Below are 25,478 nucleotides of genomic sequence, written 5' to 3'. Positions count from 1 at the left end.
TGAAAATGTCTCCCATTTGCATATCAAAATGAAAGCTGATGACTATTTAAGTAGAGTCCAAACTATATATTTACTAGAGCTTTTGCATTAAGAAAGCCATAAAAAGAAAGATATGATACCAAAAGTTCTCTAGAGAAATCCTGTTGTCTCTTGAATGCATGAAAAGTATTTGTTCTCGGTAGCTTCTGCAGCAAATTTGTTCATTTTATAGATGTGATAGCCAACACTGTCGAAGAGAGGGATCTTTAAGTAAGCACTGACCATCCACAGATTTCATTGCAAATGGAGCAATATTTATATACAGACCTCAAATTTAGACATTTAATTTGGAAGATATAAACATCACCTTGATAAGTAGATTATATTTGCTATAAAGCTAAGAGACCACAAATGTCAGGCCAGCCGTATCATATTTTTTGGTCTATATCACACTTCAATATAATGAAAGAAAAGTATTATGAAGAAACTGTATACAATAAACCATACTTAAAACAAAGAGCAGTAATCCATTATTCACTTGTATTTGATGTTTTTACATTTGTATCTTTAAAAAAATTCATCTTCTGCTTCGAACAGTGCCAACTCAGTGAAGAAAAGTAATGTATTTTTTAGTGAAAAGTGTTTACAGAAAAATGTAGCCAATGGATATATGCAAATAAAGGTTTCACAGACAGTCTTTCGAGTATTACAGATGTGAATCATATTTTGTTTAGGAGATTTGGGGCATGTAGTTTAGGTGTGATTCAGAGGACTAAAGCTAGGGACCTAATTTCCTTAGTCAATGAAGAGAAAAAGATTCTTCCAGTGCAAATGATTTAGAGCACTTGGCTTAGATCCTAAAGTAAATGGTTTGACCACATTCTTAACAGTGAATGAATCGTAATAACATCATGTTATTATATTTTGTGCCAGAGTAATAAAGAAAATATGAAAAATCTCCCACAAGATATTTAAGAAGCAGAGATGTTAAGCAGAGCATTACAAACTCTGCATCCCATCCTTGGCTATATAGTTTTTATCATGTTAATGTTTCTCATATATCATGCAATTTAAATTTTATAGAGGGAATAAGTGTATTGATTTATTTCATGGTAACAGTGTCATCACCAGAATATTACCAATATGCCTGCCTGATAAATCCCAATTACATGCTGTCTGAGACTTTTAGAAAAGGAAAAATATTTTCTCCTGAAAATTTTATCTATCTGAAAGCATGCTACATCTTTATATTTCTTTATAACTACTACCTAACTTACATAAAAGCATTTTTTTCAAGCTTGTAGAATGTACCAAAACCAATAAAATATAGTTCTCATTCTATAATAATTACATCACATTCCAGTCTGGGTTTCATAATATTTTTGTTTGATAATAATTTTTCTATCATATATGGTAGACTGGTTATTAGCAGAACACTTTCTAGTGGGAAAGATTCATCATTGGTCATGATACGTAATGAAGCTGACCATCGAAAACTGCTCTTCCATGTGAGTCTTCAGCATCCAGGAAACACATCTTAGGACACATAGTCATATGGACAAAGTTAGACTTTGCACAAATAACCATTTCAGGCACCACCTTGCTTTACAGCAAGACCAGTTGACACAGAAGTGATAATGCTGGTATCTTTCCTAAATAGTAACAATGGAATGGTTAAAGCAGTCACTCAAGAACTTGATTTAGTCTCCTCAGCTTACCATATCATTTAGGAAAAAGCCTTAATTACAAACACGAGGGAAGGTCTAGAAGTGAGCATTTTCTTCGCCACCTATTAGAACTGTGCTACCGTACAAAAGACAATTTATGATTCATGAAATGAAAGTAAGTGTCATTCCTGCCTGGGTGTTAAGATAGCCACTCCTCAGAGTCTTTGGTTCCAAAAATTGCTTCTGGAATTATTTCTGCATTTTATTGTTAAATGGATCATTCTCTGTTGTCTTTGCTCTGCCTGACCCTCTTTGGGAACAGAAGCCATGAGTCAGAATATCCTCAGCTGAAAAAATGAACTGGCATTTCCCATTGGGCAGGTGCTCTGACTAGGGGAATATTACGCTCAGTGGAATTAATCATCTCAGACATGCAGTAGGAATGTGTTTTTGTAGCAAGTTTTCTGGCAACAGCTTTTCAATGAAAAAACATCAAATGATTAAACTGAAATATTTCAATACACAAAAATTATAACATATGCTGGATTTTTTTTTTCCTTTAGGGAGGGAAGAAAGAGGAGGTCCTACAAAAACTCAGTCTGCTAGCGTACCTCAGGGGCTGATAGGGACTCCTGGCTCTGGAGCTACCAGCTCAGGGAAGCGCCATCATGTGGATTACTGCGGAGCTGGGCAGAGTTAAACTCGAAAGGGCTTTTGCCTCTGTGCATTTTATCATGAAGAACTCGGGACAGCTGAACATCCAGGATCTCTGCAGAGCTCAAAATTTTGCAGTCTGGGCAGATGTAGGTTTTGGCAGATGAGGACTTTGGGATCTTCAGCAAAGAGCCAGGCATCTTTAAGAACAGATGGGCTGTGTCTGATGAGGCCATAAACCCTAATGCAGAGCAGTGGGTTCAGGGCTGGAAGAAGCCTTGCTGTAACTGAAGCTTTACCTGCCCATGTCAGGTCATGCCTGACTGTCAACTTCCATCCCTGCATCAGAGCATGCAGTGGTGAAGCACTGCCTTTCTCTTCCCCACACAAGGTCCCAGGCCCCTACATGGCACAGGGGCGCAGCTAGGAGGGGCACAAATACATCTGGCTGCTCTGCTGAGTCCCATCTTCCCAGCTGTAGGAACCTGTAAATCAGATGCCACTGATTATTAGCAGTAGCTGTTGTAACAAGTTAAATATACCAGGTACCAGATTACATGTACAGTATCCTTCATTTTGCCTATTATACCATTATTTGAACATAGGCAAATAAGTACGAACTGCTCTTTTTGGATTATTCTTAAACAGGCACAAAGCAGTGCCTGTAGAACCCAGCCAGGCTGGTGAGGCGCTGCTGAGGCCATTTGGGTTAAGCAACTGCCATGCCTTGGTAAGTTAAGCTGACAAGCAGCAGTATTTATGTTCATTTTGTTGCTAAAGGAACAATTTTCTTTCTCGTTTGCTTGATTTTGAGCTTCAGCTTTGCAAGGTTTGTAGTATTATGTAATATCAGCACTTTTTTTCCTAAAAAATAAAAATTAGAGGTTTTGATTACCTATAATATTTTTCTTATCATAACTAACTGTAATGCAATACTTTGGAAGTTGTATTTTAAAGAAGAGCTGAAACAAATATAGGCAAAGAAAAAGCAGGGAAGATAATTTACATGCACACAAGCTTTTTTTTTTTTTTTTAGTGGCAGATTAAAAAAAATGTGGGATTGATACCTGTTTGTTTGATGGCCGTTATGCATTTAGCCAAAGTCTTTAGATGCTAACCTGGATTACTATTTAATGGTTGTTTTGCTGATGTATTGACGGTTTTCATTCGTTATTCTCATCAGAACTGAAAACCTTTTTGGTAAATGCCAGCATTCCCATAAACTATAGGTGTGGGGAAGCAAAAAACCTTTCTAAGTGAAAATCAAGCCACAGAAGAACTGACTTTCTAAAAACTAAAACTGATCCAGTCATGTCAGAAGAACTGTAAATGTGTGCTGAATTTCAGTCAATATCACTGATTACCTGTCACTTACTCATCTCGGATCTCTTCCCACTGAGCTCTTTGCAACTATCTTTGTTTTAGAAACTCGGAAGTGGAGTATATCGGTTGTTAGCTCACTTCCATCTCAGTTTCATGAATGCTTTTGTGGCTGCTAATAATCCCTATCAGTCATTTCCACATAAAAAGGCTTCAGCATCACTCAGCTGTTTTTATCAACCTCCTTGATACTTCTCAAGCTGGAACACCAGGGAGGTTTAACAACATGAGTCACAGAGACATGACACGCCATAGGCTTTGTGAGGGGATGTCTTTAGTGCCTGTGTTAAGTTAAATAATCACTGACCTTTCTCCAGCTTTGGCATTTGGTTTGTACATCAGTGAAATTCAATCTATTTTGCAATCAATTGCAACTAGAAGAAAAGATTTTGTGGGCAAAGAAGTCACATGAGAGAATCTGCAAAATCTGTCAGAAATGTTTGAACAGTGTAATTCGTTGCTGCATGTTTGTCCAGGCTGCTTGTCTCACAATTCCTAGAAGTTGCAGAGAACAAGATTTTCAGGACCTTTGGGAGCAACAGGCTATTGCCCAAGCCTGTTTCAATATAGCTCTACGGTAAATGGAGGTAGGAGTCTATGTAGGCAGAATGGACAATAAAAATTGAATAATGCTAAACAGTCACAGCAAGTCCACAGCAACAGCAGTGTCCTCTAGAAACAGAAGAATAAAATCTACAGAACTATCGTTCTGTTACCTTTCACATGCAGCATATATCAATCATTCCAAATGCCTTCTTTCCTTTACAAAGAGCATTTCTGAGAAAAAAAAAAAAAAAAAAGGTTTTCATTCTATACATTATATTCTGTTGATTTTTTTTTCCTGAGTTGGCAACAATATCCATTATTTGTTTTCATTTATTTTATTCTGAAAGTATGTTGTCAAAATAGCACCATTAAGTTCTTCCATATGCTGTGAAGGTACTATTACAGAAGGATGATGGCAGCATAATTACATACTACATCTTCAGAGATCTGACTGTGGCAGAGTTGACAATTACTTCAGAGTTTCAAATTAATCTGAATGACCCCATCTTTATTGCTGTTGAATTTCTGGAAATGATGAAATGCCAAGTCATTGAAAATAACTGATAGAGATTAAACAATCTGAAAAGAGCAATGTGTTTCTTTGACTTCATCTAAGTCCGATATGCTTTACAGCCGGGTGCAATATTTTATAGAGAAATGTTTGTTTTAATGAATCTAAGTACTCATCAGCTCACTAAGCAAACTAGGCAAAGTTTCAGTATCAACTAGGCAAGGAAGGAAAAATCTATTATCATATGCTCTTACATTTTATGTTCACCCAAATTTAGTTGTAAAGAGCAAACACTACAGCAATGAACTCTGTAATCCAACATAAGTGTCTGTCAAAGACTTTGGCATTAGGGCTAGAAGTGCATTGAGGAAACATAATAAAGAGAATCAAGTGTAAGAAAAGCCCTCGTGAACCCTTTCTTTTTTTGCACCTCTTTGGAATAACTTGTATAGTAGAGACTCAGTAATAAGCATGTTTGTAAGTGACATTAGGTAATAGTATGATCTGTGATTCTATGTCCTGTATAACACTTTAAACTTTTGTTCTTTAGTCAGAGTCATTGAAGCACTACTAAAAATAGCTGAGGTTACTCTGACTTGATAATTATTTGCCTCATAGCATTCCTTTCCAGCTGTTAAAACAAGAAGAAGAAGAAGAAGAAAAGTTTCCTTTAGTATGTTCCCTTGGAAAAAAATTGCAAAATGATAATTGTGCTACCTTTAGCAGCTCAGTCAATGAATGCTACAAAGCCACACATGATAATGTCCAGGTGTGGATGCTGACACAAGCGAGTTTTGCACACATGGATTTTCTCAAGCAAATAAAGCAAGTTTTGCCTTCAGATATACTTTGCATACTGATGGACGGAGGGAGGAAGCAGGAAGAACTAATTTTTTCAGAGACATTCAAAGAGACAATTATGCAGGCACCATAGTCCAAAATACTGTTTCTAGCTCAGAGGAGAGTAGATTTGCTCCGAATCTTGCAGTACTACTGTTATTTTTCCTTTCCTCAGAAACATTACAAAGCTGGAAAAGCTGACACAGCATGCACTGTAAGTAGATAACAACAAGGAGCTGTGTCTGCTGTTTAATTCAGCAGCTGGATGTGAAAGTCGTCTATCCTGCTGTTATATGAGATGCAACTTCTCAGAGTCTGATTTTGTGAAGTGTGACTGAACGGCAACCAGGGGGGAAATCTCAAAGGTGACTGTGATATTCCTCCTACAGGAGACAAAGCTACACGGGAAAGGCAAACCCTTTAGACAGCAGTGTAGCAAGCTAAGGCAAGATGTTATAATCTGAGGCCTGCTGTTGATGTTGTTAAAGTCAAGGTTGATTCAAAATAGCTTTGACCTTTTTTTTTAGCTATTTTAATGATTATGTGTAGCGTCTTTTCCATATAGCTTTTTCCATGAACGAAACCATTTTGTCCTCACATATCAGTAATTATGCTTATGAAAAATAGGGAAGTCTTGTGCGCTTTTCACTTTGTTTTTTTTACTATTATAATTAATAATAATTAAACTGAAAATAAATGTGTGCAAAACTAGCAATTTATGTCTGCCCCTAAGATTTTAGTAAGTGCACCCTCTGGTGGTTATCATATAAACAGCACTCCTTAATTTCTTCCCACAAGGAATTGTGTATGAAATTTTAATACTGGGTATTACACTAACTGGTGGAAATCCTTGTTCAGTTGAATTTTTCCTTTCATCTACTGTGAAATGGATAGATCTATTTTCTCAGACAAAATAAAAATACAGATGCTAAAAACTGTGTTGAAAGAAACTGTGTTAGAACTGTGTTAGAAGAAGGAAAAGGCTTATAAACATGTACTGTCTACAAGTATAATTTAATTCAAAAAGAATCAACTGTACGGATAACATTAAACATAGACAGACATACAGACAGGCAGATAGACCCACAGGTAGACACATATGATGAGGTCCTTATAGTTGCATTAGCCCAATTCTAGAAACTAGGGGAAGTTAGCATGTTCAGTGGGTAAAACATGCATATCTGTTTTTAATCCTCTGTTGTTTTGAACTCATCATCTTAATAGGCTGATGTAAGCCCATTTTTTTTTGCACATGCTCCCTACTTTTTATCAGACATACTATGTTAAATGTCAAGAAGTGCCAAAAATGACTGTTTACTACCTTCTCACAGGTATCTTCCATTTGAAAGTACCTGAATCCTCGCATGTTGGTTCTGCTATTGGAAGGATCAGAGCTGTGGATCCTGATTTTGGGAAAAATGCAGAAATTGAGTACAACATAGTTCCAGGAGATGGAGGAAACTTGTTTGAAATCACAACAGATGAGAACACCCAGGAAGGAGTCATCAAACTGAAAAAGGTATGCAGCACAGGCTGGGTGTATGAACCTGTGGGTCGAGTGAGAAGTTAAGAGAATTAAATATAGTGTAATTGCACAATTGTCTTAAAAGAAATTGGAATTTTGTGTTTTATTTCATATGCAATCAGGTATGACTTTTCACAAATTGTGTCAGTTTTACTTGTTAAAAAGTAATTCTTAGCTCCATCTACAAAGTACAATTTCTCTTATTTTGGAAGTTTTCATACTAAAACCCCATGAAAAATGCTCCAGATTGGAATAAAAGCAATATTTTATGTTTTGGGCAATGTATTTCATTTTCACTTGTTAGTATTTTATTTTGATTATTTTGATTTTATGTTTGATTATTTTAATAAAAAAACTGTCATCCAGTATATTGGTGAACAAAGTCCTCACTCAGTATGTAGGAGGCCCGAATGGTTGCAGACTCACACATCCTACTTCCGCTGTCCTACTAAAATCCCAACTAGTGCGTTATCAAATGTTCATATGAGGGAGCATCTCAGCTGTTGATGTTGCTGGACTGGGCTAGAATAAGCTCAAGATTACTGAATTTATGAATTTCTAGGGTAGAAAGAATGAGCATTAGTTTGGAATCGGGTGATGAAAGTAATGAGCAGGAGATTCAAAATAGAGACATTCCCATTTTAACCAGTGGTGGTCTTCTGAACCCCGGCCTTCAGCGCAGATGACAGGTACACCAGTGACCAAACTCTTGAGTAAAAACAAAGCCGAAACATCAGCTGGTTTTGAAAGGCTGGAGTCACTATGTATTATGGACAGTCAACTGTTAAAGGTCTAATTTTGTGTAAACTAAGCACATCTGTGGAACTAAACACCTTTTGAGGGTCTGGGAATAATTTTAGGGTCCTGACTGGTATCATAAGAGAGACGGGTGCATAGCCGCTTAGCCCTGTCCAAAAGGAAGGCGTTCTGGATGCGTGTAATAGAACAACTTTTAGGAAATAAGAAACTTGAGTTCCAATAAACTTCAGAATTTAGGTGCTTAAATCTCCCCCGAAATCTGACAGTAGATCTAGATTTACTTTCTATACATTCTAATGACCAAATTCTTGGCTTCAAACTCTTGATCTGGGAAATAGTAAATTATCCACAGGCACATCAAAAGGCCAGACGATGTCGCATCACCTATTCTTTTGCCAGTTTTAGTGACATAAAATGGAAGCTTGGGTACCCATGTGTAGTTATTTGCCAATGAGATATAAATTTGACTCTTCACACACACCCTTCTTTTTTGACTAAAAGTTTGAGTATACTGCTTCCTCTTTGTGTAAACTGGTGAACTGTTTCATTTTTTAAAATTGTTCTGATCACCATTTTCCTCCAGGCAGATGATTCAAAAATAACTGCTTTTGGAACTGTCAGGTTTAGCATCTGCATGTCCCTCAGACTGCCTTGCCAGTTGGAAGTGGTAATGAGCAGGAGCCATTGAAAAATAATGCTCAGCATCAAGAGTAGGTTTTTGATAGGATTCAGTTCTTCCTCGCTTAGTCCTAGCTGTGCAGTTTGGTTTTTATCTGCAGCAATGGAATTGTTCCATGTAGTTACACCTAAGTGTATATACATTAGGATGTATATGCAAAAATATTCAAATTGGCAACAAGTCAAATAGGGTACAGGATGCGTATAACTTTTATTACCAGTGAAGACCATCTAAATACAGATTTGCCCGATACAACCATCACAGAGCCAGCACAGACAAAATACTCAGTCACTATTGAGAGGGATTTAATATCTAATTGAACTTTTTTTTTTCCCTGAAAAAAAGAACAGACACAACCAATTCTATATCCAAATACTTTAGAGCTGCTGATGCTATTTTGTGGTATTTATTTAGTCTTTGAAGTGATAAGATATGGTATATCTGAAACTTTAGGATGCTTTTACAATAGCTAAAAGATCCTGTAATTAATGTCAGTTGATGTTGCTTAATATAAATGATAGATCTCTCTGTCACTGAACATGAGGAAAAACAAACCAAATAATCCTAATCCCTTCTTAATCTTCCTCATCAGAAAGCACCTGGGGACAGTGACAGGCTTTGAAGGTCAAGGAATGCCAGCTCTGTTGTATGCAGGAGTGCAAAAAGAAGATACACCCAGCATGCAGGTCCTCCAGCAAGGAATGCCTTTATACGTACTCTGATCCTTCACATTGCCCTTCACAAAACTTTTCTCAGGGAAAAGTACCGGTCACTAAGCTTTGAATGGTTCAGGTGTTTTCAGACATTTTGGAACCATCCATCAGCCTAAGTTCCTTGCTGAATCCCAGAGTTAAACAAAAGAAATGTGGATTTTTAAAGATACTGTGAACTCAGTTCACCTTTCATATTTTCTGCACTTGTAGTACTACACATATATTTTCTTGAATTGTAGTTTTCAGATTTTCAGAGGTGCTGGACATTCACAATTCAATAGACATCTATTAAAATGCATACTACCACACTGGGCAAGTCTGCAATACGGCTATTCACTTCCCTGCACAGGAGCAGTTTCTGAAAAAAGTTTGGAGGAAAAAGGACAAGTTGTCAAATTTCGCATTACATGGTGTTCAAAACACTGATTCATTCAGGGTACATTATGCAAATACTTGAGTTAGGTATGTATTTAAGTATTTCATTAATCAGAGTCTATGAATGAGTACAGCCAACACTGAGAAGTATGAATTATAAGTAATAATCAGTCAAAACTCTTAATAAAAATTGTCCTGTGCTTTAAAAACAAATTTGCACTTCTTCCTGTATCGTAGCGTATTCTCACATTGTAAGCACTGCAGTAACTCAGCACAGAGCCATTTCAAACACATTCTTGCCATTTATAAAGCTTGCTTTTATTTTTCCTGAAATATTTCTTGCAGGCAGAAAGTGTCAGACTCTGCATAGATGCTTTTTGTTGTTGCTATGCTAAAAGCATGATGCCACCTCAAAATCAAGAAAAATGAAGTCTTCCTGGACTAAATTTATTTTTGCTATTTTTAATATTTGCTGACAAAAATTGCCCAAGCCAAATTGTTCTTTCCAGCACACTAAGTGAATCAGCAGAGACAAAAGACCGTTCTCTGCTTTTGCTGATACTAAATGGGCATGACCAGCTAAAGCTGGACAAGGTGCACATCTTAAATCATCTGTTTTTTGGGGAGGCTAATGTATTTTCAAGCTATGATTCAATATAAGATGTATTATTACTATCTTGTACTATTTGCATATATTAAAAAAAGGAGTCTATTTTCTTACATTCTGCCAAATGATCCTAATGCCATTTAGCACCACTGTGTGGTTAGGACTATAATAGCATCCTCTCTGTCTGAAAAAAATGAAAAAAAATGTCAGTAAAAAGAGGGGAGTGTGTCTGGCTTTAGGATAGTGCTGCATACAGTTTTTTAAAAGAGTAAAAAATATTAGTATATTAGGCATAGGATGAACTTCTCTGTTTAATACAGTGTTTTTCAGGTTTTACATGTATATAGTGTCTGTTGTTCTTCCTAGAATGCTTCAACAAACTATAGCGAGTGCGACCAACAAGAAGCAGGGTGGCAGAAGGGACCTTCTCCTTTGGGAGGGAGTGTGGTGGCCCCAGGTGGGGCACTGAGCACTGCCCCAGGGACCAAAGGAAAGTATTTCAGCCCCAGACAAGCTCCTGATTTTATCAAAGCTGATAAGAAATCTTCAATAACCACATCCAAAAGAAAAACAGAACAGGAGAATCTGAGCTTTAGTGAACATTTGGCACTATGTTTATTAAACTAAGGATGAATTTATAGGGGTAAGTCCACTGTGTGCGGAAGCCTCTTGACTGGCTCAGCAGGAGCTAATCCAGAACGGAGCCACCAATGCTGGCTCAGACCTGTTTACGAGCTTGAGCACAGTGCCATCAAAATCTAAGAAAAACCTGCTTCTAGGCTTGATGCAGCATGGTCCTGCGCTGCTGCAGTGTGCTGGGTGAACGTCCCAGCATGGGGCAGTGGAAGCTCAGGGAATTTCTGTACCTATTTTTTCTATACCACTGCTGGCTGATGAGGTGACAAAGCTGTATCTACAAAAATCGCAGCTTGTGAGGGAGGATATAAAGCATTGCATGGCAAGAAGAAGTAACATTACAAAGTGATGATAAAATAACCAAAACTAGGGGGAAGACAACTGAACCCAGCAGCCTCACTGAGGTATTGGGAGTACAGGCTCCTTCTTAACCTCAAGGGCCTCTTTCACTTTTACAAAGCCTTTAATTGGAGCAAGCAAGAAGCTTGCTGGCAGCTGAGCTGTCCTGCTTATGGGACGTAGTGCTAGGACATCGCTACAATGTCAGGGCAGGCTGGTAGCATCTGTGCACTGCAGTGATGAGCGTCTCCCAGCCAGCGTTGCAGGGCTGCTACCTCCCTTTGCGGGCGAGCTGCACCCTGACGGTTCTCCCCAGCCCTTTCTTCCCTGTGGGCATGGCCTCTGTCTGCCTATAAGCGTAACTCACAGTAGCAGTTTCACATTTTGAGGAGGAAAAGCAAACCATATCAAGCCCTTTGGTACAGGTGGAAAACCATGCCTTGCGTGAAGATTATGTGTAATCATAAAGATAATGGTAGCCACTGAAAAGAGCTATGAGAGGAGTAAGGAAGGGGAGAACTTCAGTCTCTGTTGTTTTCAGATGCAGCTTTTTTGTTTTTTGTTGTCTTTTGATTTTGGGTTTTTTTTTTTTCTGGAACAATGAAAGGCACCTGCAGAAAGTGGTAAGATATGCCTATGTGATAAATGGAGAAATTTACCTTTGGATAGATGTTTACATCCACTTATTCACTTCAGATATCAAACCTATTATTTTCTTTCTTTAACTGTGCAGTCATCACTTAATTGACCATGAGTGGATTAGCTAGGCTGAGAGATTTTTTTCAGATTTCCCCTCCGATTTATGCTCCTAGATGGACCATTAAAGGCAGGGAGTGTGTGACATAGCCTGTTGCTTGTGGTAGGCCATGCTTTGCTGGCTGTGATTTAAAAACTGTCCTTCCTCTCTACAGAAATCTGTTTACAGTTTTTCCAGTAAATTTAATACTGCGTCTTTACTACATAACACATACACCTTACATTATCATGTTCCTGCTTTATCTTACCTTCCTCTTCCTCCACCCTCTCCCATAGCTGTCTCACTGCCTGAAAAACAAACTACTCCCTGTCTTGAAAAAAAGACACATGACACTGGCACAAGGCTTCATGTTTTCTCATGCAGGAATATAGACATTTCCTCAGATTTGCCAGGTTAATTCAGAGAATTATGGAGTGATTGAGTTTGGAAGGCACCTCTGGAGACCCTCTGGTCCAACCCTCCTGCTCAAGCGTGGTCACCTGGCACAGGTTGCCCAGGACTGTGTCCAGTCAGGTTTGAAAATCTTCAAGGACGGAGACTCTGCAGCCTCTCTGGGCAACCTGCTACAGTGCTCAGTCACCCTCACACTGAAAACGTGTTTTCTGATGTTCAGATGGAAATGCCTGTGTTTCAGTTTGTGCCTGTTGCCTCTCATCCTATCACTGGACATGGCTGAGAAGAGTCTGGCCTCATCTTTTTTACACCCTCCTATCAGACATTTATACATCCTGGTAGATACCCCTTGAGATCTGAGCTACAAATTTCCAAGTGAAGCTCTGTGTATGCCTCGGGAATAATAAATATCTCTTACTCACAGTGTGCCCCTCTCTACCTCTTGCTCACAAAGATAATAAGCATTCAGTCCATTTAATTCTATACTTTTGCTTAAGGCAACCTCTCTTGTCCCTCTCCAAACTATTTTCTGACACCAATATAAATAGCAATTCACTCCAAAAGTCACATCCCACAACAGTCCCATCACAAAATGTGGCCCTTCCCCAGTTGTAGATGTGGATCATGAATATTTGTATCAGTAACGATATCGCTATATCTGTTATGTATGCATGAAAAAATCAAAAATTTCTGGAGTTTCCGGGCCAGTCTCTTCTCATCAGAACTCATTATATCTTACAGCCCATTTTTCTGATTCAGTTATTTAGTTTTTATTAAGGGTATGTATGTATGTTTATATACATATATATAAATATAAATTTAGATATAGATATGTCTCTATGTATCAGCATTTCTTCACTTCTATCTTGAATAAAAGGGACACAGCAATATTTCAAAATATATTTATTTCTGAACCAGAGCTGTTTATGTGCTTTCCGAGTCATACTAAATAAACCAGTTCATGGTACCTCCTGAGTTGCAAGATAAAGTGATTTGTCATTATGTGTTATTTGATTTGGGGATTTGTAAAATGCCTTTGCTACACACAGCTGTTTACATACTGATAGTGCTTTACTATGCTTCTATATAGAGCAGCTTATATCCAGAACACAGAGAAGGCAGATAAGAACTGGTAGGGGGGCCGAGTACATCTATTCTGACACTGGCACTTAGAATATCAATTAGAAATGCTCCTGTAATAGCTGAATAGTCCATGGTTAATAAAGAGCTTCTGTAGTATTAGCAAAACTGCTGTTTGCTGTGGAAAAATCCTTAAATTTAATAAAATTATAGCCTTATTTGAACCTAACTTTTTGAATATAGTTAATTTTTATAGAAAGAATATGTATTTCTATTGGTCAATTAAAAAAACCTTTAAGAAGTTATTCCATATTAAGATCTGATTAACTGAAATAACTTTCAATAATCTTACAGATTTTTTTTAAAGAACTGAATACTCTCCCTAACATTCTGCTATGTTCTCACGCTTAAAGCACTCAGAATTTTAAAGGAAAGTAGGACTGAGCGGCATCAGACATTTACCATGTGGCAGGAGAAAATGTTTAAAAAACAAAAACAAAAACAAAACTCGGGCAGCTCAAACACTGTGTGGACCACTCATTTCCTTCACAGATTGGAGTAGTATCTGAGTGGTATTCAAAAAGTCATACAAAGAAATGGTATTCCAAGGTCTTTAAAACTAAAAAGCCAAAAGGTTTTGTCTGAGAGCCAGGTAGACTTTCAATTTTTCTGTTTTCAGGTGGCCCCCAGACATACCAGATGAATGCCAAAATTTGAGACTGTCAATAGTTATCTGTGTGGCTCAACTGTGCAGAACTGGGAAGACCAGAACTGATCAGGAGACTGTAGTATGGACTCTCCACAAGTGCAATGCATTAATACTCTCTCTTTAACTCCAAAATACATGTTATGCCTTTTTTGTTTGTTTGTTTGAAAATCCTAGATTTACTATTTTGCAACCTTTCCAGCCTTTCCACAAATCTTTCAACTGCGGTTTAGCCTCACTTATATTGAAACGCTAACTTCTGCTGTTTTGTGGGAGTTTTTGTGGCTGTTTTGGCCAAAATCTTGCTCCTTTCTGTCCTACCCAAAGAAGAACTCCTTTCCCCTTGTATCATGAAAGCTGTGTACCAGGCACTGGCCAGGGACCATGATCTGGCACTGCTGCCTTTAAGAGTAACTCAGTGAAAGAGCTTGCAAGGACTCTCATATATTATATAAGCCTCTCTGCATATGTTACAGCTCTTGCCACTAGCACTTATATCTGCAAATATGCTCATGCATCTGATGAGCCAGTCTGAAAAGTTTTAATGCAATTTTAGAGGCGTGAAAGATCTACACAAGACATCAGTTAGAATTACTACTTAATTGAGAGCTTAGATTGTCTTAATCTTTATCTCTAGTTTTATCCCTCATAATTACTCAGATTTTTTTCCACTGCAAACTATAAATTCCGGATTTTCTCCTCCTAAAATTTTACTTGAAAACATGCTACCAGTTTATACAATCAGCCAGCGAGGAGGTTGGTGGGGTTTTTTTTTTTGCAGTACGTAACAGTGGACATGAGTGGTATAGAAACTGAAAGGAAAGTATGACAGCAATTTGGGTAGTGGAGCAGCACGTCCATTAATGGGGGGGGGGGGGGGGGGGGGAGAACACTTTAGGGACAAGCAATCTTCCACATGTTACTCTGCTGCTTCTTAGCAAAACTGATACAGCTTGCTCTCAACTTGCTTAAAGCCAGTTTGAATCTGCAGACATACTGATACTGGTATAAAGCTTTCTGGGTGTTCACTTGTACAAATGACAGCTTTCATGGCTAACAGCTGGAATATGCCACCCTTGGGATGCTTGTGTTTGATGTGAATTGATGTACCCAGCACCAGTATCCGTAATAGATTCTGCCGTCTATAGGCACAAATGCCTACCAGAAAGTTCATCTGGGCTTCTTTTTTTCCGTTTTCTTCTTTTAATTATTCTTACATCAAACTGATCTCAAGACTTTGCAAAGAAACTGGGGGGAGGGGGGCAAGTCAAGGTGCAGCTACTCTGTCACTTGGAAGGATGCAAAATTGCACACAGCAGAGCCTTAATGCAGCCAAGTGCCTCCATGCCTGGCATGTATCTGCATGCAGAGTCAAGTTTATCTGTTTTCTGCTTTGTGGGGAGATGTTTGCGCACAACAGAGGCAAGCATGCACATATGCATGCATTCAAGTCATGTTCCCTGATATGCAGCCTGATGTGACAGATGGACTCTCAAAGGGCCCTCACACAATGTGGACCAGCTCAATAGCTACTGTTTGGGTAAGAACTTGAGTGCTGCTGCCAAAATTGTATACAACTGCATACCTTCGGAGGTGGTCTGCAAACCCTGATAGCCAGAGATGACACACAGACATGCAATAAGTCTCTGGAAAAACGTTTCATTTGCATTCCTTAAAATTAACTGCTTTCGGTCCAGTCAAGAAGCTGCAGCTCTTACTGGCTTTTACTGGGAATTTTGTGTGTAGAAGAATGGTTGCATGTGATTGCGGATTGGTTACTAGATTTTCAAGCCTGAGTATTTTCATGGCACGTAGACGTGGATGTCTAATTTTAAATCTCCAGCTCACAAAAGACTGGCCGTGTAGTCTATTAAAATTATAATGTCTTTCATAAGGATTTAAAACCATTATGCTAGTTGCTCAGCTAATGTAAATCAAGGTAACTCCACTGATTTTAATGGAGCTGCTCCAATTTACGCCAGCCAGGCATCTGGCCAATTATGTCCTGTTGTGATAAGGACAGAAAATGGCATAATTTAAATCTACCCTAGCTGTGACAAATGACTGGAAACGCTGTGGTAATGATGGTTAGGAGAAAAAAATGGAGAGCTATTGACCTGTTCTTGCTCCTACATGTGTGATTGTGCACTCCTTTCCAGATAGCATATCCTTTCCAGTCAGAAAATTTCTAACCTGACAATTATACCCAAAACCACTAGGTGCCAGTGTTACCCAGCTATCAGGAAAAGATTGCTTCAGTAACATTAAAAAAACATGAAAGCCAATGCAGCTAAGCCCTTTAACTGAAAATGAAGCTTCTGTGTCTTTTCAGCTAAATACGACTGCATTAAGGTGTAGAGCTGATTACTTTTGTAAAACCAAAGGCACTAAACTGATGTACATTGACAGAAATCCAGACCAAAACAATCCCATTGCAAAACACATTTCCATCAGAAAGTCAGATGGGTACAGAAAAACTGCTCTGCTGTCTTCAAGACTGTATGAATTACACCTGCAATCATAAGGCAGTGTGAAAGTCTATATTTGCAACATACATGCTGTTCAAATATGCTGCATGAATACAATTTCTGCTGTAAGGTAGCCATTGTACAGGAAAGCATTGGTTCAGATCAGGTTGGAATTCAGATTTCCAGCTACACCTCAAGTTCGGTTTGACCCATTGGTATATGTTAGAGTCTTCATTTGGGCTCATTTCCATCACTCGCATGTTTTTTTGAAAGCTTTCCCTGCTAAAAGGAGTACAAATCTTCTGTTTAAGGAATTAGATTAGCTGGATATTGCTGACCATACTGCTGGCGCACGGGAGCTGAGAAAGCAGCTTTCTGGCTAGCCTGCACAGGGTTTGTTTGCAAGAGGTGAATCTCACCCATTTGAATTCAGACATCTACAGGGTAGCTGTCTACATCCCTGTCAGTCATCCTGATTGTTTAATGTGGAGGAACAGTCACTTCCTGGGTGTGATTCATCTGGCACATTTCAGACAACCACTTTAGCAGGAGACAAACTGCAGTCTGAAGGCATCTGTTCCTCTTCAGTGGCTGCAGAAGAGCCTTAGATGATTGGCTTAGGTGCTGAAGTCTGCACTGAAGACATCTTAAGCTATGTCAGATTAATCCTACCAAACTGATTTTGCAGTGTTAATTTTTAGTCAGATCTGATATTTTGCTTTTGTTCTTTTTACAGCCATTAGACTTTGAAACAAAAAAGGCATACACCTTTAAAGTCGAGGCCTCCAATCTCCATCTTGACCATCGATTTCACTCTGTGGGTCCATTCAAAGACACCGCCACTGTGAAAATAAATGTGTTGGACATGGATGAACCGCCGGTTTTCAGCAAGCCCATGTACACAATGGAGGTTTACGAGGATACTCCTGTGGGGACCATTATAGGTGCGGTGACAGCACAAGACCTCGATGCTGGCAGCAGTTCTGTAAGGTGAGAAAGCTTTTCTTCCGTCAGTAACTCTCACACAACCCAAACTGCTGCTGGCAGTGAATGAAGGTGGCAAAGAGCTTGGTAAGAAGATACAAAACATTCCAAATAGGTCACCAAAATACATAGCTGTTGCTCTGAAAAAATACTGAAAAGAGATGCTAGTTTAGGTGGCTGTCTGGCAAAATATATTAAGTGCTGACAGCTTCGTATCATAAAGAGGATCGTATAAGTTATCATACACTGACATGACCAGAGAATGTGAGATGAGGTTGAGGAAATAAAAATACTGTTCTGTCTGGGTCCTCCATGAAAAAACTGTTCTGAAGTACAATAGTGAAAAGGGAGGTTGGATGTGCTACATATCTATTACGCATCACCGGGTGACAGTAAGTGCAGCCCCTTTCACACAAACCTCTCACTCTTCGTATATGGCAAATAACAAATGCTTTAATAAATAATTGCTATATCTGTGTTGGCTAAGGCTGTGATTGCTGACCAACACTGCTGTGCTCAGCAGACTCCAGGAGAAGCCCTGAGTGTAAATCCATGCCAGCAAAGCCTCCCATTTTCTGGTATAGCTTATTTTTCTGAAATAAAGCAGGAGACCAGTTGTTATACAAATGTAATGTACCGTTTTTGCTGACATATTTCCAGAGATATTAGAAAAAAGTGAACCAGACTCATGTACCAACAAAGAAGCTCCTGTGCTGGCTTCCTGTAGGATGTAGGAATCATTACACATACTTCCAATACCAATCCAGGCTGGATCTACCTGACTTCAGGAAATAGTTTTAGTTCCAGACTGTCATGAACAATATTTGAGACATAACAGATGTCATTAATCTTTAAATATAAACATTTATGAAATGGGAATATGATGGAACAGTAAAATGTCACTAGTGGCTACCAAGTACGTACACAGTCATGCATATAATCACTCAGAGTGTGTCTTCCAAATGAACTAATTCATTACAAAACTGATTTGGACCTTTTAACATAATCCATATTTATTAACTATGTCAATTTGGACTCAGCATTGGTATTCTCAAAATGTACAATAAAGTTGCTAGATGCTATTCAAAAATTTAATATGCAACAGACAGTGAGTGTCTAGCTCCTGTTTCACCAGTGAAATTCACTGTTAATTATTGCTTAATCCTATTACTAGTGTTTGTTACTTTTTTTTTAAATACATCCTTCAGTATTTTCTAATACAAGAATATATTTGACCATGAATCTGTGACACATTCCTTCCCAGACAGGTTCAAAACATTCAATAACAAAGACTAAAACAAGAACCTTTTCCCCTGGTGGGGAGCCCATGAACATAGCCCCCCGGAAGTCAATATTATGTTGAAAACTACATTGTCTCTTGTGACCAGATAGCAAGCCCCTTCATCATATTGCTGAGTAGTTTCTCATATGACAGCAGAGTCATTTGAATGTATAACCTCTCCTCAGTAAGAATTTATATTTCACAGACTATCCTAGGAGACTCATGTGCTTTAGTTCCTCATCCTGTATTTGCAGCTACACAGGAAAATTCACCATTTCAAGATGAAGGTGCCTTCATATGGAGTTCTCTGTAGTACTGAATTTTAAGCTGCTTTGAGGTGTTTGTGTCTACCCTTCTTTAACTCTGAAATCATCATTTGGGTGTTTAAATGGCCACCTACACATTCAGTCAAAAGATCAGCGATACGATTTAGACTATCAGCTTAGGAAACTTCTCTAACAAGCTGTAGCTGTACACTGATTTATAAAATAGCCTTGTATATTAGCCTCACTGCTCAGTTTGCTGACCATGAACACTGCAGAACCACAGAAGTGCTCCCTGGGTCATTTTTAAGGAACTGCAGCCAGTTCGTGCACAGAGGAAACAGACTACGTCCTAGTACAGGAGTGCTCTCAGAGGGATGCATTCCCACCCAGAAGTCAGCCGCACATTGAATTCAGTGGGCTTTGGAGGGCGGTACCGGTACCTTAAGGACAAGGATGGGTTCCAGTGAGCAAGCTGACGTGCTGAGATTAAGTTGGAAATCTGTCAGTACAGCTGTAACCCTTCTCATCGTCTGGTTTTGAAAGATGTTTCAGTCCTGAAATCTCATCGTTAGCTCGCCGCATTTAAGCTGATGATAGATTTGATACTGCATAATCAGTTTGGTCTCCAGCTCTTTGAATTCAATGACAAGATTCTTACTTACTTAACTGAGCTCTGACCACGCTGCTATGCCCTGGAAGAGCCTGTATGTATTCAAATGCTGACTAGTCCAAGTGAAAAAAAAAGGAAGGATAGGCAATTGCTAGTTACTGATGCAGCATTCAGCATTCCATGAGTTTTATTTCCTCTAACTGAGACTAAAAGACTTCAGTGAACAGAAGTTAGAAAGGCATAAATTAGTTGGAAAGAGCTGTATGTGATTACAACTCACAAATGTATCTTACAGCAGTTATGCTCTTTCAGCTGTTTAAATTCTAGACTGTCCCATAGATGTAAATAATGGCTCCCTCAGTTTCATCATATTTTAAAGAAGGAGTCTGAACATCTTCTAACTAAATAGGCCCTTTAAACAGTCGTGGAAAAGCAAGTAATGTTCTTTGAGGCAACAGCTGATACAATTTGCTGGGCGGCACAGTTTGAAATGTTTTTTTCTAGAGCAGTCTGGCCATGTTGATGCCCATTACAACAACAACAAAATCAACAACCTGCTAAAACAATAGAGACTGGGATAAAGGACAGATCTGCAGTGTATGCAACAGAAGGCAAAGCTCTGGAGAACAAAGCCGTCTGAAAAAGCTCACATTAAAGGAAGCAGCACTAGTGACAGCAACTTAATCAATTTTATCAGACAAAAACCATTATGTCCGTTATGCTAGACATAGCAGGAAGGGGGAGATAACAGCTATGAGTGGAGACTGGATTCAGGTGCTTAGAAAAAGAAAAATATATCACTGGAAGCCATTAAAAATGCTGTGGTTTATATTCTTTTTCTCTTTTCTTTTATAGCTGGAAATAAGTTCCTTGAGAAATCAGGAATTTTTAAAAGTTTGTTTTGTGGGATGTTACTTGACAGAGATGTGGAAATGAAGGGGCACAGAGCACACATTCAGTAAAAAAGGGAAATTAAACACAAGGAGAAAAGGGGCTGCAGGTATTCAACACCTGCAAGGGTGGCTGGCTTTGAAGCTGTTTTGGAACATTACTCCAGTGCACCTGATTTTCAAACTGTGCTAAATCTAGAGTTTATGTCTCTTAGGAGAGCTATTTTGTCCATTCCTATTTTCTTCATAGTGTTGCAGGAGATGCTCAGCATAAATGATAAACTGTGGTCCTATTGCTTTGTAGCCATTAAAAATCCCAAAGCACTTCTGAAAGGAGCAATGATCTCATGTTCTTCTCAGATGTCTCTTGTTTATGATGGTTACAAGCCATGCAGGAGAAACAAGCACCTGTAGTCTAGTGTTCATGACAATGTATGTAATTTATAAATACCAAAAGGTTTTTACTAAAAGTTCATCACTTCTGGTGCAACATATTTTAGAGCTTTCAAAAATCACTCTTACACCTGTCCATACTTTATGAAAGTTAGGGACAGTGCTATCTAAATAACAAGAAAGAAAATGTAAAGGCAAGGCTGAGTTACTGGCAATGATTCCTTGAAAAGTAAGGTTTATCTAACACTGTGTGAAGTTAAACAACTTTTTCGCTGGTGCCTTAGAAGCTGTCAAATTTCCTAGGAGATGATCGTATGGCATAAAGCTTGAAAGGATTTTTGCCTCTGATGTGAGCTGCAGATCTGACTCCGATTACAATGAGTTGCATGTTCAGTGCCACAACACTGCCCTTCAGGTCTCCCCTGCTTGACTCAGGAGCTTTGCCTTATGAACCACAAGAACCACTCAAAGCACGAAAGCTGTGGGGACTGCACATTATCCTGTTCAAGTCCAGAATCATGAAACCATGATATTAAAACACAAAAATTCATGTGTACTACTGACAGGTCAAGCCTGCCCTCAATATCTTGGGGACAAGCCTGTATTCCCTGCATGAGGTTCCAAAGGAGCAGCCTTATTTATTTGCTGAACTAGTTCAATGTAGTCCAGAAATCTTTATGGATATGTTTTTTTGTTTTTGTTTTTTTTGCAGTGCAAAGCTTTGTCATGTAAAGAGAAAAAAATATGCAATGTACAGGCACAAACAAGATGAATTAAAGTTACCTATGCAACAGGAAAGCACTTGACCTTCCAATCCTATAATAATTCTTCATGTATTTCTATTTGCGCACAATTTTTTAATATTTTTTTTTACAAAAAATCCCATTCTGTGACATCCACATGTAACTCTCAGATTTTCAGAAAGATGGGACCTTTCATTTCAGCACCCCAAGCCTTTTCATTTAATAACAGAACAAGTGATTTTTCTCTGTGGTATCACATAGATGATACCTCTATTGTAGGGGATGAGATGCCTTGCCAGTAGATTTTGCAGATAGAAAAAATACAGTGGAATGCAGGAATTTGGGGTTTTTCATTTGCTTTAGTGAGCTATACAGACTCTTTGCGCTATTCCTGCCTGTTTGTCTCTGTTCCAGTTCTAAATCCATGCCATCCTTTGCTTTTTATTGAAGCCCCAGGCTCCTCAACTACTTTTAAGACCTCTGTGTCAAGTTCCAACTCATCCAGCCCAACCGGTTCAACATCCTGCGCCAATATCTTTCACCTCCTGCTCCAGACCCCTTGCTATCATTTGCAGTCCACCTACCAATCCACATATGAGGCTGTTTTCTTATATCCCCTGAGCTCAGGCAGTCTAATATCAGTCTCCTATTTCACTGTCCATCTTATTCTCTCCTATAGCTGTTTCTCTCCTTTTTCTCATGAACCACATTCCACATCTTCATTAGTTTCCAACTTTACTGCCTCCCTTTCTTCTGCTGATGGCAATGACTTCTTTTTTGATCTCAGTGGCTTGATGTATTTTTTCTCTTTGCTCCAGTTACTTTGATCTGGTTTCTGGAGCTCTAGAAACTGGATTTCTATTCCAGTGTTTTCTCTGAATACCAAGGGATATATTTGGCTGATACATTTGCTCCTCCTCCACCAGCCTCATTAGTTTCCCACCTCATTTGGCTCAGTGAGCGCTCAGCTACCGTATCCACAACCGCATCCCATTTCTACCTGTGCGTCTACTCACCTTCCAGCAATGCTGGAAAAGATATAGGGCAACAAACTCCTACTTCCTCCCGCTCTTTTGCTCAGGGTTCCCGCCTCCTCCTCTGTTTTCTTCTCTAGCTTCCCGACTTTGTCTTCATGACCTCAGGCAATCACATGCTCCACTCTATAGTCCTCTGCTCATAAACAAACTCCACATGACCTCATGTACAGGTCTGCTGTTCCCTAGGTTTGCCTGAGATGGCTTCCTCCTCAGCAGATGTTTGGTTTTAAGGTGACTGCTCTTCAAACACAAGGCAGACAAAATCTGCATCTTCTTGGTTTGAACTGTTTTTCAAAAACAGCTGTTTTATTGCAGCTTAATGAATTACTGCTTTATAGCAGAGTGACAGCAATTGACTGTTTATCTGTGCTTTACCTGTTGCAACTGTCAAGCAAGATGTGTCTAACAAATCATTGCTGTGATCCCCTTCATGGTAGTTTAGGTTAACACACTTTACTTCAAATTTGCAATGGATTAGGTACACACAAGCAGGGAGTTACCACAGCTCAGCTGCCAAGAAATAACTCATTCAATTATACTAATTCAAGCACTATGGTACCTCTATGCCAATGATCAGCTTGCAGTTGCTGCAGGTGGCCATTACAAGAAAAGTGCAGCTTTGTCTCTATACACTTAAGACTAAAGTGAAGACAGCCATCTTCACTGGGGATGGTAAATGTGCTGCCACTTACCAGAACTGTAACTGATGCTGCAGCATGTTCACTGGGAACAGATGTTTCAGAGACTTTAGCTGAAAAGCCCTGCTTTGTCCTTGTGGAGTATGTGCAGATTGATTTTTCAGTCTGCATGGATTCTCACAGGACTGGCACGAGCTTGGAGCAAAAGTGAATATTCTCTGGCATAAGTCAGAAAGCCTGCGCTAGAGGAAAGCTGGATATTTCCAAAGAAAAGATTGGTATGATTCTCTTTATGTGCCTATTTTTTCCCTAGATTTACTCCTGGAAACAGTTGCATTATTTTTGTGTGAAATGCTAAAAAAACTTAGCTGCTTGAAATTTTCCTTCCTAAGTCCAGTAAAGTCAGGAGCAACTGAAAACAAGGTTTTAATCTGAGAAAGGCCCGTAGCCTTTATTTATAGTCACTAATACAGTTATTCCTCAAATTACTGATGTTTCTGACTAGCAGTAAGTGATCTTCAGTTGGTGTATGCAACCAGATAAACCTCTAAAATATCAGTCAGGAGTTTGACATTAAAATTATGTGCAGAACCAAGAAGTTCAGGGACTACTCCTTTCAGTGAATGCCCTGTTTGGGAGGGAAGTGGATGCTGAAAATCAAGAAGATTGCATTCAGCTCCAAGGCAGAAGAGAAGAACTTGTCAGGGAAAGCTTTTAAATTAATTGAGACTAGCTAAGAAGCCAGAGTGAGGGGAAAGGAGCAATATGACCATAATAGTTCTAGTTTACTTCACAGCAGCCTATTATAATTGTACCACCTGGTGATGTGATTTTGCAAAGTGGGTTTGTATCCCAGAGGCACACACTGTCATTTTACTTTAGCTCAAATAGTAGTCTTCCTGATTTTAGATCAAGGGCTCCTATTCCAGATTTCTGCAGCAATGGATTTCACAAGCATTCTAAGAAGCACAGTGAGATTAAAACAGAGGTTTAATGGTTGTGGACATACCACCTCAAGCTGTGAACCTCTCATGACTTGATATTGAAAGAATTATGAAGGGCCAAACTTAAACCAGCTTCTAAGGAAAACTTTTATGCTACAAGGGATACTGCTAGGTGGTTATTCTGCAAAGTGGTTCACAAAGTCAAAACTGAAACCATGCTTGTTAGTATAAAATTAAGATTCAAGCCGTTGTAATTGAAGATTTTATGTCCCTTTCCACAAGAATAGCTATTTTAACCTTTGCAAATTGGTCAGATTCTAATTCCTTTCAATCTAAATTTCTCCTTTAGCACTATTTGGAAACATCAGCTCTAATTTCAGAAAATTAGAATGTCCTAAAATGTTCAAGTTTGTCGTTCTTTATGTTTAAATAATCATTGCATTTGGGCTAGAGATTCTTATATATTTGGTCATTTATTCACTTTCAGGCTCCTTAATTTAAGCCATAGGTTTTTTTTGACAGACACATACATTTTGGGAGTTATGTGTTTGGAAACTTCAGTCATGTCCTGATTCTAAATGCAGACAGATCTCAGATGTTTCCATCTAAGCTGGAAAGGTGAGTGTGGCAAATCATGGTACAGGATCATCTAAGATGGCTGAATGTGAAAGAGGAGCAAAGGTAACTAAACACAATGCTGAGGTTCAATATGGGCAAATAGGAAAGAAAAACATTAATGAGACTGCTGGTAGCATTTATGTAAATATTAAATCTTCGGTTTTAGAACAGCAGATTAATTTAGGCAGTAAGTCTCAAAAAGTTACATTGTGAAGGAGACACAGCACAGAAATTCCAGCTCACGTAGGAGAGAAGAAGAACCAGTTTTGGGGGCAAGTGATGGGACACGACTGGGCTCAGGTCAGGTTGCACACCAGTGTGCAAGTGAGAGTAGGGAGGTGTTTATCCAGCAGCGTCTGCCTGGGGCCTTCATGAAGTGCATAAAACCTTTGAAAAGGTGACTCCATATTAACATTGTTCGATTTACATTCTGGGTTTCTTTATATGAGCTGGGGACTG

The 25,478-nt window shown here is 38.9% G+C and overlaps 1 protein-coding gene across 2 annotated transcripts in view; it reads left to right on the top strand.

The window, feature by feature from the left end:
* CDH12 (cadherin 12) overlaps nucleotides 1-25,478 on the top strand; it is a 791,024-nt gene that overhangs the window by 732,179 nt on the left and 33,367 nt on the right. For both annotated transcript variants that reach the window (XM_064506878.1, XM_064506879.1), the window contains 2 exons: nucleotides 6,909-7,096; nucleotides 17,351-17,604. In XM_064506878.1, the coding sequence (XP_064362948.1) occupies nucleotides 6,909-7,096; nucleotides 17,351-17,604 (442 nt within the window). The remainder of the gene's footprint in view (nucleotides 1-6,908; nucleotides 7,097-17,350; nucleotides 17,605-25,478) is intronic.

This window comes from Dromaius novaehollandiae, chromosome 2, assembly GCF_036370855.1.
Source record: "Dromaius novaehollandiae isolate bDroNov1 chromosome 2, bDroNov1.hap1, whole genome shotgun sequence".
In the NCBI taxonomy this organism is placed as follows: domain Eukaryota; kingdom Metazoa; phylum Chordata; class Aves; order Casuariiformes; family Dromaiidae; genus Dromaius; species Dromaius novaehollandiae.
The sequence above is the reverse complement of the archived record's forward strand: the minus strand, read 5'-3'. Positions and strand labels throughout refer to the sequence as shown.